Here is a 20,038-nt window from a genome sequence, read left to right on the forward strand (position 1 = left end):
TTTTACCTATTTCATACCCAAGATCCTTCTCAGTCAAAGGATCATTCCTATTTGTATTTGATGTGCAGTACTCGTGATTAGGACATTCAATGTCATAACCTTTACTGCGCTACCATGCACCAACACAGCAATGTCATGGCTCGGTTAAGTTCGGCAACATTTAAACCTGAAAGTCATTACCTATGATCAACCATCACTGATTGAAATATTATTCGTCATTAAAGATTCGTTATAAATGTTATAAAAGAGAGAACTTAGTTTAGCATATATGCATGCATGAGTTCAATAATTTTGATATCGATAACATTATTATTAAACAAAACCAGTTTCATAAAACTTTGCAACATACTTGGTTTCCAGGTCAAGCACTTTGAAAAGGGAACAAGAGTGCACATGCTGAAGTTTCAACTGTTTTACTGACCATTAATTTGATATTGAAAGTCTCAAAGATACAGATTTTACTACAAGAAAAACGTAAATTTAACATTTTTAAAGATCCATGCCAATGAGGTTAAGGAAAAAATGCTACTTCCGGTCAGAGTATCAACAAGGGTTTCTTTGAGGAGCCATATTAGTAATTTTTTTATCCTTTTAAAAAGTATGAAGTATCTTTAAAAAACATTTTAAATAGCGGAGATAATATATACGAGCCTGTACTATAGGTCCTCTCCGAAGTACAAAAATGTTGCCAGGCTCTATGTTCATTTTAAATTAGTAGGCATTATATTTGTAAACATTTAATACCTCGTTAACACTTGGCATTAAGATATTAACAAATATAATGCATAACCATGTTAAAATGAACATAGAGCATGGCATGAAAGAATTATTTCTTAATTCATTGGGCCAGTTTTTATTGGTTAAGGCATTCAACTTGCCCTGGGCTAGAGAGAATCCGATCCTTGGGTAGTAAAACTGGTTATCCTAATCCATTAAGATTGGAGTAGAATACACCTGTTGCCTGTGGGGTTCAGACTAACAACATAAGGGTTGACATGATATAGTGGTACTATAGACAAACTACAGAGGTCTGGATTATCAAAGAAACAACCACCTAAAGACTTTTGTAATCAAATAGTAAAATTTCAATGTTAGTTTTAATCACAGTATATATTTCAACAACAGTATCATATTGATTTCTTTTAATGAGTATTATTGAATCAACTGCAAGTCTACCATCTACTACCTTTAAAAAATTGGATTTCAAAGATTAATTGATGCTTATTCTTTTCTAAAATCCAAATCTTATAAGTAATTTCAAATTTATAATCATGATGGTTTCACATTCAAAAATGAGAATAAGTTTAACAACACCATAACATAATGCTATCACAAATAAATTTGCAGTCATGTAAAAACATATTCATCATACATGCTAGATCATCTGAAAACACTGAAACAAAGCTTGATAGTCATGGTTCTAATTTCTAATCCAAATTTCAAATATATAATCTTGATTTTATCACAATGAAAATTAGAAATATGTTAATGACACATTATTCATAACCTCCAAACATGTGGAAACCTTTTAGACATCTTCACAATGCAGCTGCCAAGATTCAATACATTATCACATATACTCAAAACATTGTATATAAAATCCTAAATGGTTCTTTGATCACATTCTGAATACACCAAATCTAGTCTTTTCTTGTGGAGCATTTAATGAGGCAGATATACTAAGTCCTAATACTGTCCTTGTATCAGCTGGGTCAATAACTCCATCATCCCATAACCTGTTAACGAGTAAAAATACAATTTTTACTAGAGTGAATATTAACGGAATAAATACACAAACAGTTACATTGCTGAAAAATGTCAAAGTTATTTGTACATGGTTTTGGAAAAGGCTGAAAATTGCCAAACTTGTCTCTGTTTTGGTAGCAAGAACCATTATTAGTTTGTGACGTCCAACTGATGATGGGTTTAACAACACCTTAACAACCTTGTCCTTTGTTTGTTTTACACATAAAATTTACTGGTATTCAACAATACAATACATTGAACACGCTTCAAATTGAAATGATGACTTGTATCCAAATGAAATTAAAATCTTGCAATAAACATTAACTGTTGTTAGCTAGTTGAAAAAGTGCACTTGAATTTATGTACCTTTACCTAGAACTATAGAGTAAAATGCATGACCTACCTAGCACTAGAAAAATATGGATGACCTTCTAATTCATATTTCTTTATCACAGGAGCTTTTAATGCCTCTTCTTCTTCAGCTGTCCACTGCAATTGTAATTTTACACATACTGTAAATTCAGATATTATCACATGGTATTTATCAATGCAAAAACGCCACACCTTGAGTATTGCATTTTTAATAAGAACTCACATTAATATGATATCAAATACATAAATCTGTATGTAGCTTTTTCATCATTTTGAACTAATTATAACCATCTTTTTATCAATTCTTCAAAAATCACAAAATAGATGCACCAAGTCATTTTTTAGTTTACAGTAAAAGTGCCACTTAGGAAACTTTATGTAGGTTAGCTCTTATACCAGAACAGTTGAGAATTAAATGGTGAGTTTTTACTTTCATTTCTGATACCATGAATTCCTCTTTATTTGTTTGATACCAACGTTAACTTTTGTGGATATCCGGGGTCTAGGTTCTCCCCAAACTTAAATATTCAACAATTCTAAAATATTCTAATGGCTAATATGCAAAATAAATGATATGCAGAAAGTTGAATACAAATGAAAATATATTTTTCCCTCAAGCAATGACATTTGGTAGCCATGAAAACAAATGAGGCCATAGTATAGTAGCAGTTTTAAATCATACCTCTTTTCCTTCCCTGAGTCTTTGTTCTCTTGTTATCTGTGCCAAAACATTAGCAGCTTGTTCTCCTCCCATAACAGATATTCTGGAGTTTGGCCACATATATAAGAAACGTGGACTGAAATAGTACGAACAGATATGACTGACCAACAAAAACAATACAACAATTTCAGGTTTCTTGCTATACAATGATACAATTGGTAGGTTCTAGCTATCTTCATTGATGAGACTCAAGTAGTATACATTCTAGAGGTATAGGGGGAGGGTTGAGATCTCATAAACATGTTTAACCCCGCAGCATTTTTGCGCCTGTCCCAAGTCTGGAGCCTCTGTCCTTTGTTAGTCTTGTATTATTTTAATTTTAGTTTCTTGTGTACAATTTGGTAATTAGTATGGCCTTCATTATCACTAAACTAGTATATATTTGTTTAGGGGCCAGCTGAGGGACGCCTCCAGGTGCGGGAATTTCTCGCTACATTGAAGACCTGTTGGTGACCTTCTGCTGTTATTTTTTCTATGGTCGGTTTGTTATCTCTTTGACACATTCCCCATTTCCATTCTCAATTTTATACTGCAAATTCAGAAATTATTGCTTCATTTATTATTGCGACTTTTCCATTTCTAAAATGTGATTTAACTTTTTGCAATATTGAGAAAAATCTTGTTCATATATATAAAAAAAAAAAATCAAAATGCGTATTTAAATCATTGCGATTAAAACCTGTCAGGTTTTTTCTCAACAATAAAAACATTGCAATATATTCTGAATTAACATTATGTGAATTTCAAGTTTCTTGCTATATAATCATACAATTGTTAAGTTGAAATTATCTTCACATTAAGGTGGTACCTAACACAACAGGGAGATAACTGTAAAATCAGCTAAACGTTTTAATTACGTTGTGTTGTTAAAGGAATATTAAGCTTCTCAACAATCAAAATGAGTGTTTCTCAAACAAGTGTAATATTTCTGATAAAACGGTTAATTCAAAATTTTTAAAATTTTTATATTTTACTTAAAGGGTCAAAGTAAATACTTTGTCAAAATTTAAAGAAAATTAAACGAGCCAAATTAATTTTAGTTAAAGTGTTGGGTACCACCTTAAACACTATAAAAACTCAGATGATGATAAAAAAAGTCCAGGGAAACTATAAAACTTAAACTTTGTAACTAAACATTTCAGTTTACTGTGGATTAAGTATTATTCTTGAGACTATTTTTGTGGATTTTGTGGAACGATATGAACCTACATTTAAAGTGTAAGGAATTACAAATTTCAATCAATGAAAAATAAATAAACGCACAGTAACTCACAATGTTTTTTAGTTGTAAGATTTTTTGGTGAAAAGAACCTCAAAATTGTAACATAACATTAAATATATACCTATATGATCTGCCACACATTCCGTAATTACCAGCACCATAGGACCCGCCTATGATGACTGTAAATTTAGGAACTTTGGCACATGCAACAGCAGTCACCATCTTAGCCCCATGTTTTGCTATACCTCCAGCTTCTGCTTCTCTCCCTACCATGAAACCTACAAAACAAGATATAAAAATAAAAAGATGTGGTATGATGGGCAGTGAAACAACTTTCCATCAGAGACAAATAATGTAGAAGTTAGCATTTCAGGAATTATCTTTATCATATGTATTCTATATCTTGATTTAATGAATGGTATCATTTTAATCAGATAAAATTCCTTTAAACATTTTTTCATGTTTGGGGTTTACACCTTTGTTGGCAACTGTTCTATGCATTTGGCTTCTTACACTTTTAGTCTCAAGTCATTTCTGAAGCAAATGTTTTGTCTAATGAAAAATCCTTATCAGACTGCTTCAAATTACTATTCACAAATTTTCATTTAAGATTCTTGTCCAAAGAGATTGTAATGGTAAAATACATTTTCTTTCATTCTTTATTAGCAGGCTGCTGGAAATTCCTGTAAACCATTTTTCAGCATATGTAGGACACACATGGAAAGATTTTATGTTTATGTTATTTCATACCTAAACCCTAAAATTGTATTCGTTTACATCATTTGGTTCTTGTTAATAGTTATCTCATTGGCAATCATACCACATCATCTTATCTTTATATATTCACCTGTCCATAGTCAATAACTTGTCAGGGTATATCTGTTGTTATATATTAATGTTTTTGGTATTGTGGGGTAATTTAGGGAATTTGGATTAGTCCTATTAGTAGCAGTTTTTAAAGTTTATACACATATTTTTTGGATTCAGAGAAATTATTCTATAATATATTAGTTATGTTTGAGCATCTTTTTAGGTGGTTGTTGTTGTTAACCATCTGTCATGTTTTTTCCCAGTATGAACTATGCTGCTGGCTCTCTTTTCTGTTTTTGTTTCAATTTTTTTTTAAATCAGCGCCTTTCAAAGCCTACCACATGCTTAACGATTTAGCTAATTATATAATTGTTTACTCACCCGTAATGTTTTGTAAAAATATTAATGGTATATTTCTTTGACAGCATAATTCTATAAAATGTGTTCCCTAAAATAGAAAACATGACATTAACACTAGTAGCACGATTTCAGTCTGAAACGGTCATTTTGGTCTGATCACATCTTGATTGACTGGATTTACCGCTAGAGGAAATCGTCGAGACATTTTAGACCGTTAAGACTGCGTTACGATCGATAGCCGCATCAGGTAAATCAGTTCGTTAAGGCATGTCCAGACGGAAAAGACTGATTCGTCTAGCGGGCTGTTTAGACCCGTTAAGACAGTGTCAGACCAAAACAGACCATGGATACAAAATTACGTTCAAAATTTTCAGACCCTGTTTAGATCCGTTCAGTATATCGGTTTGATACCACGAGTTGCGCCCCTTCTACTCGATAATGCATTTTAGATTATTATACATGTATTTTAATATAATTATAATTTGAAGTATTATTTTGGTTAATTAAAAGATAAATAAGGATTAAATCTTCTGTTGATTCTTTATTTCTTTTCTTGTTTTGTTGAGGAACTACTAAATTATTCGTCTATATAATTGTTTATTTTTTAATCAATGTTAGTTTATATGAATATATATATTGATAATTAAATGCAAGGACGTATGTTTATTGTATACACACCAAAATGTATGCCATCAATTTAACCTTAAAATGTGAACACCAGTGAAAATGTGTTTCGTATTTGAAGATTAAAAAGTAACGGAAAATCCTAAACGTTACCTTAAAAAGTTAAGGAAAGGTGGTATGATTGCCAATGAGACAATCCACAGAAATGCAACGGAGGCAAATTAACACATGCATATTTTTGTTTTATGTATTACAGTTGCTTTAATTCGTTATCTGTTGATATATGTCATAGTTTACCGTGGAAGCTGTTGCTTTTTTATGTTTTTTTTTCGTGCTAGTTACTCTATTAAACTTGGAAAAAAATATTCTCGACACCCGGAAATTCAAAAAAAAAGACTTCCCGGATCCCGAAAGCTGATCATGATACTGCATTCAGTCTCTGTCGGGACCGTGTTAAAGTATCACCGTATAAAAATGTTCATTCAAACAATGTTGTATCCTTATAAAATTTATTTTCTAATTCATATAATATGTATATAGTACTTAGTATATATGTATGGCGTTAATTTCAAAAAAAATCTGTGTTAGTTAAAATGGTCGAGTTCAATGGCACGTGCTAATAATCAACCGGGTCAACAGGTAACAAAATCAATGATCCATAACGTAAGAAAGAACATGCCTAATATATTTTACAATTACTCTCATCATCATTCTTAATAAAAAGGTGCCGTAGGGCTAAACGTTAATAAAGAACTAATGAATTTGTGTATACACGTATTTAAATAGTGATGTCTGACCGTCAGTTTTTAATATACATGTCTTGGTTTTTCTTATATTGAACAAAATAACGAATTTGAATCTATTATACGTTAAAGGTTCTTACAATGTCATATGTCTAAACACTAAAAGACCATCCAAAATATTTGAGCGCCGTAGGGAAAATCATTAAAAAACATGTACTGTTCGGAAGTTTGTTTACTATTCAAAAGAAACTTTTCGCTTCTTTACTTGTATAGTTTAGAGATTATTCCTTTAAATTATGTCAGTTACTTAGTATATAAAGTAGTGTGTATCATTGTATTCTATTTATTTGGCTAATTGTATAATTATAATATAAATTTTGTATTTCACAACTATATATACTATAAGTTGTACTGTGATTGATTGTTGGTTGTTTAAAGTCCAGTGGCAAATACTTCATGCATATTCAGGACCAGCTGTAAGTTTATGACATATATGGAACTCACTGGTGTAGTTTTCACGTGTTAACATGGATTAAAGAATACTTATTTTTTTAAATATCGAAACATCAGGGAGGAAAGGCGCATGGATTCCCCGCACTTATCAGTTCTTTTCTCTGTTTTGTGTTAAAAAAAATAATGGTTTCTTTTCGATTTTTTTTATATATGTTTTTATAATTTACGATAACTGTGGTGTATACCTGCTATCAGACGAAAGAAACATATGTGCCTTCTAAAAAAAAATATGGATTTTTTGCTTTCGCATTGACGTTTAACACACAACTTTAATTACTTACTGTGATATGTATGTAGAAATTCTGGAGTACTGGAAAATGAAGGATGCAAATCCAACTGACCAAGCTTTGAATTAAAATGGTCATTAAATAACCACACAAATAAAAGAACAAGTGTAAGTGTTGGAATGACATATACAATATATCACCAGGTGCATTGTCAGAGAATTATAAATTTTGATTTTACTTTGGTAACTAGACACAATTGAAGAGAGGCAGCCCAATCTTTTCTTCTTTGTGTTACGAGTACACATAAACTGATCTTAGTTATTTCGTGAAGCATTTCCTTTAAAAGATAAAATCGCGCGTGATTATCTAACAAATACTCACAGTGCAGTGTACTGCAATCAGGCGCGGATCCAGCCATTTTAAAAAAGGGGGTCCCAACCCAGAGTTAAAGGGGGGGGGTCCAAGTATATGCTCTATTCAAATGCATTGATCGGCCAAAAAAAGGGGGTCCAACCCCCGGAACCCCCTGATCCACCGAGACAAATTATATCAAATTATAGAGCAGTCTAACGGCTCCAACTCAAAATTTGAACCATTCTATGTTGGGGGTTGGGGTTACCATTTAGTTCGAAAGCTCAAAGTATACAAGCTGTTTCACCCTTTTTATTGTGATGATTGGGAATTTTCATTAAAGGGAAACTTCGCAAAAAAATCAAAAATTGATATTATGTTCATTCTGTATAAACATGCTCAAATGCATGAATATTAAAGTTTAATTCTGCTAGATAAGAGATCACCATCGATTTTGAATTTAGAGTATCAATTCTCTCCGGTCGGCCATTTTGTTACCTTCTCCGCTTTGCACCCAAGATATGTCTAAGGAACAAAACTACAGTAACCCGATGTAGTCGTAATTGCGTGTCGATATCTTGTCAATCGTACGGTTGTTTTATCCGACTAGTTAACTATACAAACTATGTTGATACGGAAAATTTTCTTATCTTTTTTTTTTAATAACCATGATCTGTTATTTTTACAATAATGATAATATTGGAATAAGTTAAATAGTAAAAATTTCAAATCATAAATAATTGTTCCATGAAACTTGAATTGTTTTCGGAAATCTAATTAGTTCATAATTCTTTTATGTAATAAACTTTATTCAAATAAATTAGGATCTTCGTTCCACTGATCACCTGCATGGCTAAAGGTATTACTCCCAAAGGTATTGCAGGGGGTGTGACACGTCCAGGTATTCAGGCGATTTCCTGTCGAGCTTGCAAATTCATGAATCGTTTCACGTCTTAGGGTATTGGTCAGTGTAAACGGCCTGTAACTTATAACTTTCAATTTTGAACTATTAGGTGTATAACGGAAAAAAAGTCACAGGAAAAAAAGTCACAATATCCCTAGGAAATAAAGTCACAGGAAAAAAAGTTACAAGAAAAACAGTCGCAGGAAAAAAAGTCACAATTTGTTTAAGTTAACTTATTTGTCAGAAATATGTTGGAATGCATGTGAAAAAGTCACTATGTACATGTATGCAATAAATAATTAAACTGTAGTTTTCGAATGCATTGAAAAAGTCATAATATATTTGTATCGGATTAATTTTTTAAAACTATAAAGGAATTATATACGTGATATATATTTACTTATAAAAGTGTATCTTAATAAATCATTTTTTTTTTCAAAATTGACTTTTTTAACTAACAGGGAAAACTGATTGTGTCCTTTTATTTAATATTGAGCATAAGTTGTATTTCATTGATATGGCTTCCTACGAAGACAAGAAATAAAAGGTCTACAAAGGGGGGAGGTGCCACAAGAACCCACACATCAATATCAACAGTCCCTAGATATATATGTATAAAATGCTAAGCTATTATTAATTAATGAGTTGTTTGTTTAACACTAAATTACAGAATACTTATCTTTATAAAAATCCAAAAAACATGTGGTCTGATCCCGCTTACTGCTTTGTCAGAATCCCGTATCCCGCTTATACTATGCAGTTCTGATTTTTTGAAATTTTCCGTGTCCTGCTATACTTTATTTCTCGTTTTCACGACACAATCATTTAACTTTCACGTGTCACGCTTACAAAAACAATCGGCAATTCAGCGTCACGCTTATACCCCAACGCGACTAACTATTCTACTCTTTTCTGACTCATATTAAGCCCATTATAAATATATCAAAAAAGTGTGTTTTTATCCCTTTTTGTCCCGTTTCGTTTCGGTTTGAGCCATAGATAGATAAGATGTCGTATGTGACAATGAGACAACTCTCCATCCGAGTCACAATTTATAATAGTATATAATAAAAATAAGTCAAAATACGGTCTTCAACATGGAGTCTTGGCTGACACCGAACAGCAAGTTATAAAGGGCCCCAGTGTAAAACCTTTTAAACGGGAAAACCAACGATTCAATCTATATCAAGATGTACGTAATTAGTGGTGAAGTGAAAAAATACAAGGATATGGAAATGGATAAAAAAAACAAGGATAAAGATCCCTATACGATTTATAAGAAATTAAATGGAATACATTTGAAATAAATGAAATTTCTATTGAATTTATTTAGAGTGTTTTAAACCCAAACTTTCCTCCATATGTTAAATTTTATCAAATCCGTCTCTTACTTTATCTATTGTTTGAGCAAGTCGGCTAAATTAAGGCTTTACAGCTAGTTTCCTAATGCATGTAAAGCAAAACTTTGGTTTACTTGCTTGCTTTGTTTGTATAATTGTTTATACAAATTTTGTTAATAAGATTGACATCTCTAAACAATATGAATCGGCATAGTTTAACCTGTATTTATATAATTATTATATTTGAATTAAATTTGGTGTTATCATAATGATTGTACAATAAAAAAAAACCAAAGCAAGCACGCTAACTAAAGTCTTGCTTTACATCATTTAATTTATAAGTGCACTTGAATTGTTAAGGTTTTATGTGGTTTGCAATTGAAGGATGGAAGAGTTATCATTGATATGTTCATAATTATAAATTTATAGTTAATAAAATTTTGTATTTTTGAAACACTAAGGCTTTTTATCTCAGGAATAGATAACCTTACGGAGGATGAAATTGGGAAAACTTTTAGGTATGTTGGTCCTCAATTCTCTTCAACTTCGTACTTTATTTTGCCTTTTTTTAATTTTTTGATTCGAGCGCACTAGTCTAATGAGCCTTTTTTTTTAAGACGAAACGCAAGTCGTCCGTAAATATTAAATTGCAATCCTGGTTAACATAACCATAGTGTCATTAGAGAGAAAATTCTTCGATTAAAACACACTCGGGAATAGCAAGAAAGTTCACAAAAAGAGTATTGGGAACTTTACTGATTTTTTTTATCATATATATTTCTGATAGTTTTTCCGACCTATTAACATATTTTCAAACTCGAAAGGAGACCTCTTTCAGCGGCACGAGCCTGGAACATGTACATATGACAGTTTTAAGTAATAGCTATATAAATATAAAAGAGAATGTGGTATGATTGCGAATGAGACAACTGTCCACAAGAGACCAAAATGACACAGACATTTACAACTATATGTCACCGTACGGCCGTCAACATTGAGCAAAGCCCATATCGCATAGTCAGCTATAAAATGCATGTCAGAGTTACTAGTATTAGAATTATTAGAATCAAAGGTTAAAGTACTTACAAAATATGTCATCTTGTAGAATGTGATTTCACAAATATATTATTTTCAAATTCGCAGTCCAAGTCAACGTTAAATCGGTTACACACATTTTTCATGTTATAAATCCATTCCAACAATATCATTTTAAACACACACTAGCTTGCCTTTTCATTAATTTGAATAATACAAATTCAGCTAAATTTTGTTTATTCCCATCAACAGAGATTTCTCACACTCATCCCAGACGTTAATAATACTCATGCACTTCAATTTTGATATTAAACAATTTATTGATACGGATGACTACGCTTTAAAAGTACGGTTACATCAGGGTGTAAAAAATGTGAATTTGTTATTAATTGAATTCAAAGATAGATTAAACGGTAGCTTTAATAGTGAAATGAACTAATTTTTTGAAGACTCGCCTAAATGTTTGTTGCATAGATGTATTTGACCCCAACAATTTTATTTAGATCATGCTGTAGCTGTATTAAAATTATATTTATAGAATCATTTATTTGAAAATACCGCATACATCTGCTCACCGTTTGAATATAGAAACTTGTCGATTTTATAATATTGAGAGATATCAAAAATTTTGTAATATGTGTGATAAACAAGTATTTGGAGATGAATATCATTTTATTTTAGTATGTGAAAAGTATAATGAGTTTTCGAAAGAAATTTATCAAACCATATTGTTGAAGAAAACCGTCGAATCTTAGACTTTTTAGACGATCAATGCATTTGAATAGGGACATATAGTTCTTTTTTTGATGCTCGGTTGTGACCCCTTTTAAAGTGGCTGGGTGCTCACCAGTATCTGTTCATTATGTAAAGCAACTTAACAATTAAAGGGAAATTTTTATTTTTGACTGTGAAGGCACAAAATTAAATTCATTTGAAAATGTGTTATATTTGATTATACTGTGCTGTACTGTTATATAAATGGGTATACTTACTTATATGATTATTTGACTAATATAAATATATTTCACTGATGTAATTGAATATTTGTAATAATTATTTTCTGTAAGTTGTATTGCTTACGAATAAAAGATTATATTATTAATAAAATAAATATTATGACTTTCTTTTTTTCATTGGATGACCACGCAGTGGTGTTGCAACGCCAAAGAACTGATAATAGAAAGCTATTTTAATTTGATACATAGGACAATGAACCTTAACAAAAGGTTCTATAAATTCAATTGTGAAAAAAAGCACAATACCGTGCATTAACTCAACAACCGTTCATCGACAAATATTACTTGATATTCATTGAAATGATAACAAGATAACAGTTATTATAAACGCAGGGCAGCCTTAAATTCTAATAGTTTTGTCAAAAAAGATTCAAAGTTTTACCGATGCAACGATATTTTGAATATATTTTGAGTTGAAATGGACTAGCGATAGTCTGATCACTTCGAATCATGCGGCAACACGCTTAATCTGAGCATTCGTAAAGTTTTTAAACTTAAATAAGATCTATATTAATAGCTATCGAAACATATGTTATATGTAAGCTATCTATTATAAATCTATGAGGAGTTTAATGAAAAATGGGGGGGGGTTGAAGTCTAACTTTAAATATATATAAAAAAAAAGAAAAAGATCGAGATGTGGTACGATTGCCAAAGAGACAACTCTCTAGCTAAAAGCACGAAAAGAGATTAACTTTACTGAAACAGAAATTAACATCTATAGTCAAGTACGGCCTTCAACAATTTGAAAAATTCATACGTTAAATTCCCTTTTATATTCAGTATAATTCCATAAAGTTATTATAGAAGTTATATTATGATAAAAAAAGGCTGTAAAAATGATTGAGAGTTGACGAATATCATTATATCATGACATGTAAAGCGTTGGATGTAGCTATAGATAGACAGACATTTTATACTGGATAATTGCTGCAAATTTTATATCAAACGAATCGCTTTCACGTTCTATACTATTCTGTACTATATACATACTTAATTATGTTTTTTAATGTTCAATCTCTGAATTGAGACAGCACTATCGGTCATCTTATATAAAAAAAAAATCTATTATACTCTTAAATAAGCCCTGTATTAGTATTTCTGGTGTATGAAATTCATTATGTATATTATCCGTTCCATCTACAATATACGCGGAAGTGACACGGCCGGGTATTGTAAAGCTGTTGAGGGACTTTAAATGTCAAATTCATATCCCTGGGCGAAGAAATTACCGGTTTGTGAAAACTTATATTAGTGTGTTACCTTGGTTCTGGTCTTTCACGCTGTCAGAATGAAAGGTTGAGCAACTTTTGTGGGTTATAAATGAAAAAAGAGAAGACCGTAAAAAAAATTAAGAGAACAGAAAATTAGCTTTACAAACGTGTCTCTAACGATAAAAACAATGTAGATTATTTAGATCATTCGAACTTGTGTACATAATGGATATTAAGTTGTTAAGACTATTTCATATAATTGTTTTTATTTATTGTATTTACAAATTTTATACAAATTTTTTATGACGATTGATCATTCAGACCGTGACCTTTTGCATAGACACCTGTTTCTTGTTGAAGACTAAACATGCGCTCTTGATTCATCTATGTTTTTTGTCGTTTGGTTGCTGTCAAATTGAAATATATCCCACATCTCCTGTAGTATGTGTTCCGTTTGCTTACTTTAAAATCAGTTTATAAGTATTTTTATTGAAAGGGTTATTTGCATGAGTATAGACCAATTCAATACTAATATATACTTATATATATATATGATATTATGAACCTCATTAATTTCGATCTAAACAAGATAATTATAAAGAGATCGATATTTTAAACAGTCTTAATAAATTCCAACGATCACAAATCTAATCTAAATTCGATTTTAATTATTTCGTGATTCTAAATACATTTTTTTTTGCGAATTCCGTACACTTTCCTTTTAATTTCTAGCATTATTAAAATCGTAATTTTTGTATCGTTGCTATCCTTGCTAAATCTTTTGCTGTATATCACAGTTGGTGAATAAGTCTAAAAGTCCGTACAGTGTATAGTAAGATCTCTTTTCCACACATGGACATTTCATAAGTATAGAAAGTTCGCTATAGTGTTTCATCATGGTCTTAGTGCAGTTTCGAGACCTTAGTGCACCACGGCGGCCAAGGTTGTTTTTAGACGCACCGTAAAGTCCCTGTCACACCTTTGCAACAACGTCCTTTTATGATATATTTTTTTAAATTGCTAGGACCATAATACTAATAGTAAAATATTTCACTTTTAAATAGTAATTGTTATGAATGATAATAGTTTATACATGTATGTATGCTGTCTCAGTTTTTAAATAGTTATTTGGTATAATATGGTGTCACGTAAGTCATTTTTGGACAGGATATTGTTTTGTTTCATAGTATATGTATATTCTGCACGAATATTTTTTATCGCTACCAATACATGTATAAAAAACTAAACTATGTGGACCTTATGAGATCGCACACAAGACAGCTGATTGGATAAGTGTGATGAATTGTTACGCCTACATAAAACTAATATCCAATCGAATGCCAGCAGACACCTGTCAGTAAAAACAAATTACAAGCGTTGATGGTTAGAGATTTATTTGTGTATTCGATATATTTGAAAAATAAGTTAGATAGACACTATTCGTTTTCCCTTTTTTTCAGCTGGATTTCAATAACTGTTTTTACACTTTTTTTATGTAACAGAAAGGTATTTAAATAAAAGCGCACCACATGTAATGGAGATTTACAAGTATTTAATATAGCGACTTGTGTTTTCGGAACGTCATATTTTCAATAATTCACAGACTTTTGCAATAATATTTAACCTTTATTTTTTAACGAACGCCTCTAAATCTGGTATGTAAGAAAGTTATAAATGGTTTTTGGATTATAGACACAATAAAAAAAATATGGAAGTCAAACGCACAAGTCTGACAAAAATGAACGGACAATGCTATGACAATAAACAGAAAACGACAAAAGACATACATAGTACTGTTATAGTTTTTCCCTGTCTTAAGTTTACAATAACTTAAATGAAATTTATATAGAAAACATGAAAAGTTAAATGATAATGCATATTATTTACAATATTAAAGAAAAGTAACATCAACAATTTAATAAATTAAACATATTTAGATAAACATATTTAGATTACGTTTTCAAGTGTTAATCCAGACATCCGTAATTTTTAAGGGTATACACATTATCTGTAACGTCAAGTTGACACATTTTCCCCCACGGCACCAGTCTGTAATTGCATTGTAAACCATTAAATATACAGTTTTTGATGTGTATATTCAATGAATAATTATTAAATATAATTTCGGCAATCTGTTGATTTAAAACTCAATTCACCACGGTTTGCGCAGCAGTATGACTTTGAACCACTTATGGTTTTTTTTAATATAGAAAATGTTAAATAATTAAATAGGAAGACGTATGAATTAGAATTGATTATTTTCTTTATTTAATTAAAACATGGCAGACTTTCAGTTAACATAAACCGTCTTCTTTTTAATTTTAATTTTATTCTTAAAAGGGAAGCAACCCCTGATAAACACTGGGAAAGTTTTACCCGTTTTCTGTCCAAATTAATAAAATCTGAACACGACTAAACACGGTCTGACAACATCTTAACGTAATTTTGTATCCATGGTCTGTTTCGGTCTGACACTGTCGTAACGGATCTTAACAGCTCGCTAGGAGATCCAGTCTTGATAATCTTGACATGCCTTAACGGACTGATTTACCTGATGTGACTATCGATCGTAACGGAGTCTTAAACGGTCTAAAAAGTCTCGACGATTTCCTCTAGCGGTAAATCCAGTCAATCAAGATGTGATCAGACCAAAATGACCGTTTCAGACTGAAATCGTGCTACTAGTGTAATCATCTTTGACGTTTATCAATACTGAAACAATTGTTTTTTTCATGGATTTCTAGCCTTTAATCCTTCACCGATTGCTGCCCAGACAGAAACTACTCTGAGACGATGGCTTCCCTGGCTACTATTACTCAAGTGGGAGATCTTCATAATAAATGCCAATAAAAACTTGTAGCTATTTGTGTATTTATTTCATTCACTAACATTATATTCACAGTTTTGTTCATGTTTAGATAATTTTTTCTTCACAAAATATTCAAATTTTCGGCATTATTTTGGTGAAATTCTCAAAATTCTGCTCTTTTACCCCAAATTGTAATTTTTTAACCCAAAACGGCAAAATTTTGAAAAAAATTATGAGGCTGTACAAATTCCTCACACTGAGCGTTGTCCATTCCAACTGTTTTGTACATAAAACGACATTTTATGTCAAAAAAGTATACTAGTTTGGCTTCAATTCTTCCATATTCTTTTCAAAAAAATGTTCCCTCATTTCAATTCTCTTAATTTCCGTAAAGGAGTAGGTCCGGTAAGGACTTATTTTGGCCTCAAATTTCAGTTTCATCTGACGAAAGATTGACCACTTTTTAAACACTTACGTGTCTGTTTCACTTGATTCAATTAGTTTTTGTGAAAGATTTTCACTGATTTAGTCATTAAAAACGGTCCGATTCAAGCTGATATAATAAAAATCTCTAAAATATGCCAAAAAACGTCACTTTTCAGATGGTTTTTGTCAAAAATGAAAGTGGCCGAATCCGTGTTCATCCACAATCTTTATATATGTTATGTATTATCATAAAATACAACTTACATTTCAATATTCAGGATGAACATGCATGCAGCCACTTTCGTTTTACACGGAAACCGTCTTAAATTTAACTAAAATGATAGAATTTTGAAGATTTCAGTAATTTAGCATGTCTTAATGGTGCTACAATCCGATATATGTGCATTGTATTGTCAAAAACAGCCCATATTTATGTAGCAGAAGCATTCACCTGTACAATAAATAACTTAAGTTTACATTTTAATAATTTTGTAAAACTGTTATATTTTGGGGCCAAAAAGGGGTCTTACCGGACCTACTCCTTTCCTCTGATATTGACAACTGTTTTCAACAAACGGAAGCGCCATGTTTACACTTTAATCTGGGTATTCATTAAAGAAAGGTAACGCATGTTTGCACTGTTTTAAGCGGGAAACATAAAAGAGGTATTTCGATCCCGGTAAAACGGGACTCATCCTCAGCTGTCTGAAGCGTGAATCCCAGTAAACCGGGACTCATCGGCGAAAGGGTTAAGTATCTTATAAATTTAATACATGTCAAAACTTCTGCATTCACAGTATCTGTTACCTTTAATGCTGATTCAGAAAAAAGAACTCCATTATTTCCTAAAATGCCCACTGGATATCCCCATAATCTAGCAAATCCTGAAAAGGAAAATGGCAGAATTAATTACTGACAAGTGTAAAACACAATTCTTCTTTCTATGGTTTAGCACAGTTGTGGGCTACAGTACAAATCCTTAGTCTTATATAAAGAGATAATGATGAAGTACACATTTTTTTTAACTAAAAAAAATTAAAAACCTTCAAACAAAAATTTTAACAAATCATTTGACGTGAAAAAGATCTGATCACTTTTATCCTTATTTTTGTTGAATATTTTTTATTTTATGTTGTCTTTTTGTAGTTTTTTTAAGATGGTATTGCCAGTTTGTCATTGAAATATGAGTTGGATTAATTTTGTGGTTATCTTGCCTTTTTAATTTATTACTGGTTTAAAAAACAATAAAGATTTAAGAGAAATAAACCCTTCACAAAATGTGACAACTGGTCTTGTTTTTTTACGAACAATTCACAAATTTACAAATGTTGGCAAACAAGAACTACTTTTATACATCATGAAATAAAATTGAGAATGGAAATGGGGAATGTGCCAAAGAGACAACAACCCGACCATATAGCAGACAATAGCAGAAGGTCACCAACACGTCTTAGTGCTTCAATGCAATGAGAAATTTTCACACCCTGAGGCATCCTTCAGCTGGCCCCTTAACAAATATATACTAGTTCAGTGATAATGAAAGTTACACATCTAAATATATATAACAAACCTGTGACTAGAGTTTCCCCATACATTGTTTTAAATTCATCAAATCTACTTCCATCTACTATTCTGGCAATTACCTAGAATTACAATATACATGTTGATTTATGGACATTAAAATCAAAAGTATAATGCCTTGCTGACTAAGTAGTCTAAGTAAGTCATTTACAACAATTACTAGCCTGTAAAAACTGAGGATGTGACTAAAAAACTCTGCTTATAGCAGGTGATTTTTGTTCCAATCATAATTGAATTGGATTGCCAGTTTCTGTGCTGAAGGTCTATATGTGTACTCCAGCATCCCCCAGCAAAACTGAATGCCATGACATATAAAACTAGAGGCTCTCAAGAGCCTGTGTTGCTCACCGTTACTGTATTAACTGATGTCGGCCATCTTGGTTGGTAGGCTGGGTCATTAGACATTTTTTTTAAATAGATACCCTAGTAATGATTGTGGCCAAGTTTGGTTAAATTTGGCCCATTGTTGTAGAAAAGAAGATTTTTGTACAAGTTACAAAAATGAAGAAAAGTTGTTCAATATTGACTATAAAGGGCAATAACTCCTTAAAGGGTCCTCTAACAATTTTGATCATGAGACTTATTTGTAGATCTTACTTTGCTGAACATTATTGCTGTTTACAGTTTATCTCTATCTATAATAGTATTCAAGATAATAACCAAAAATTGCAAAATTTCCTTAAAATTACCAATTTTAGGGCAGCAACCCAACAACGGGTTGTCAGATTCATCTGAAAATTTGTGAGGGGATAGATCTTATTCTGATGGACATTTAAATCTTGAAAGATTTGCCCTAAATGTCTTAGTTTCAAAGATATAATCCAAAAACTGCATTTTACCACTATGTTCTAATTATAGCCATGTCAGCCATTTTGTTTGATAGGCGGGGTCATCATACACATTTTTAAAACTATATACCACAATGATAATTGTGGCCAAGTTTGATTAAATTTGGCCAAGTAGTTTCAGAGAAGAAGATTTTTGTACAAGTTACAAAAAATGACGAAAAGTTGTTAAAAATTAACTATAAAGGGCAATAACTCCTTAAGGGGTTGACTGACAATTTGGTCATGTTGACTTATTTGTAGGTCTTACTTTGCTGAACATTATTGCTGTTTACAGTTATCTCTATCTATAATAGTATTCAAGATAATAACCAAAAACTGCAAAATTTCCTTAAAATTACCAATTCAGGGGCAGCAACCAAACAACAGGTTGTCTGATTCGTCTGAAAATTTCAGGGCATATAGATCACAGGCACTTGTTTCTATCCATTGGAAGAACCACTATCAACGTATATTTACGAGCACTTGTTTCTATCCATTGGAAGAACCACTATCAACGTATATTTACGAGAAGGTACCCAACTACTTTTTTCACCTCTCCGCTTAAAACCCTTATTTCTCTGTCAATTCAGTCTCAATTTTTTTGTAACATACACCATTCGATTCATGAAAAGTTTATCTTTCAAGTGATATGCATTGTATTTACCCTTAGAGTACCCCTTACCCCCAATACACAAGACTTGTCAATAAATTTTCATATTCTCATTTTAGTCCTCCTACAAAATACAACAACAACCGGTTTAAAGCAGAAAGATTTAAAACCGCTTGTGATTGGTCGGTTCATAGTTCATAGGGTCATTCACTCTCTAGACTTTACATTAATCATTTGTGACTCTTTAGATTTATCCTTTACTGTTTTATGCAAATGATCTAAAACGGAAATAGTTGTATTTTGTAGGAGGACTAAAAACGATCACATGAAAATTTATTGACAAATCTTGTGTACTGGGGGTAAGGGGTATTCTAAGGGTAAATACAATGCATATCATCTGAAAGATAAACTTTTCATGAATCGAATGGTGTATGTTACAAAAAAATTGAGACTGAATTGACAGAGAAATAAGGGTTTTAAGCGGAGAGGTGAAAAAAGTAGTTGGGTACCTTCTCGTAAATATACGTTGATAGTGGTTCTTCCAATGGATAGAAACAAGTGCCTGTGATATAGATCTTGACCTGATC

General features: G+C 31.5%; 1 protein-coding gene across 1 annotated transcript in view; it reads right to left on the reverse strand.

Moving 5' to 3' along the window:
- Positions 1-1,051: 1,051 nt before the first annotated feature.
- The window catches only part of LOC134718797 (methylcrotonoyl-CoA carboxylase beta chain, mitochondrial-like), a 29,862-nt gene continuing 10,875 nt past the window's right edge, over positions 1,052-20,038 (reverse strand). The window contains exons 11-17 of the mRNA XM_063581528.1: positions 18,004-18,076; positions 17,241-17,317; positions 5,253-5,319; positions 4,183-4,339; positions 2,801-2,915; positions 2,150-2,235; positions 1,052-1,736 (exon numbers count right to left, since the gene is read on the reverse strand). Coding sequence (XP_063437598.1) covers positions 1,619-1,736; positions 2,150-2,235; positions 2,801-2,915; positions 4,183-4,339; positions 5,253-5,319; positions 17,241-17,317; positions 18,004-18,076 — 693 coding nt within the window. The 3' untranslated portion in view covers positions 1,052-1,618. The remainder of the gene's footprint in view (positions 1,737-2,149; positions 2,236-2,800; positions 2,916-4,182; positions 4,340-5,252; positions 5,320-17,240; positions 17,318-18,003; positions 18,077-20,038) is intronic.

Source organism: Mytilus trossulus, chromosome 5 (genome assembly GCF_036588685.1).
Source record: "Mytilus trossulus isolate FHL-02 chromosome 5, PNRI_Mtr1.1.1.hap1, whole genome shotgun sequence".
Classification (NCBI taxonomy): Eukaryota; Metazoa; Mollusca; class Bivalvia; order Mytilida; family Mytilidae; genus Mytilus; species Mytilus trossulus.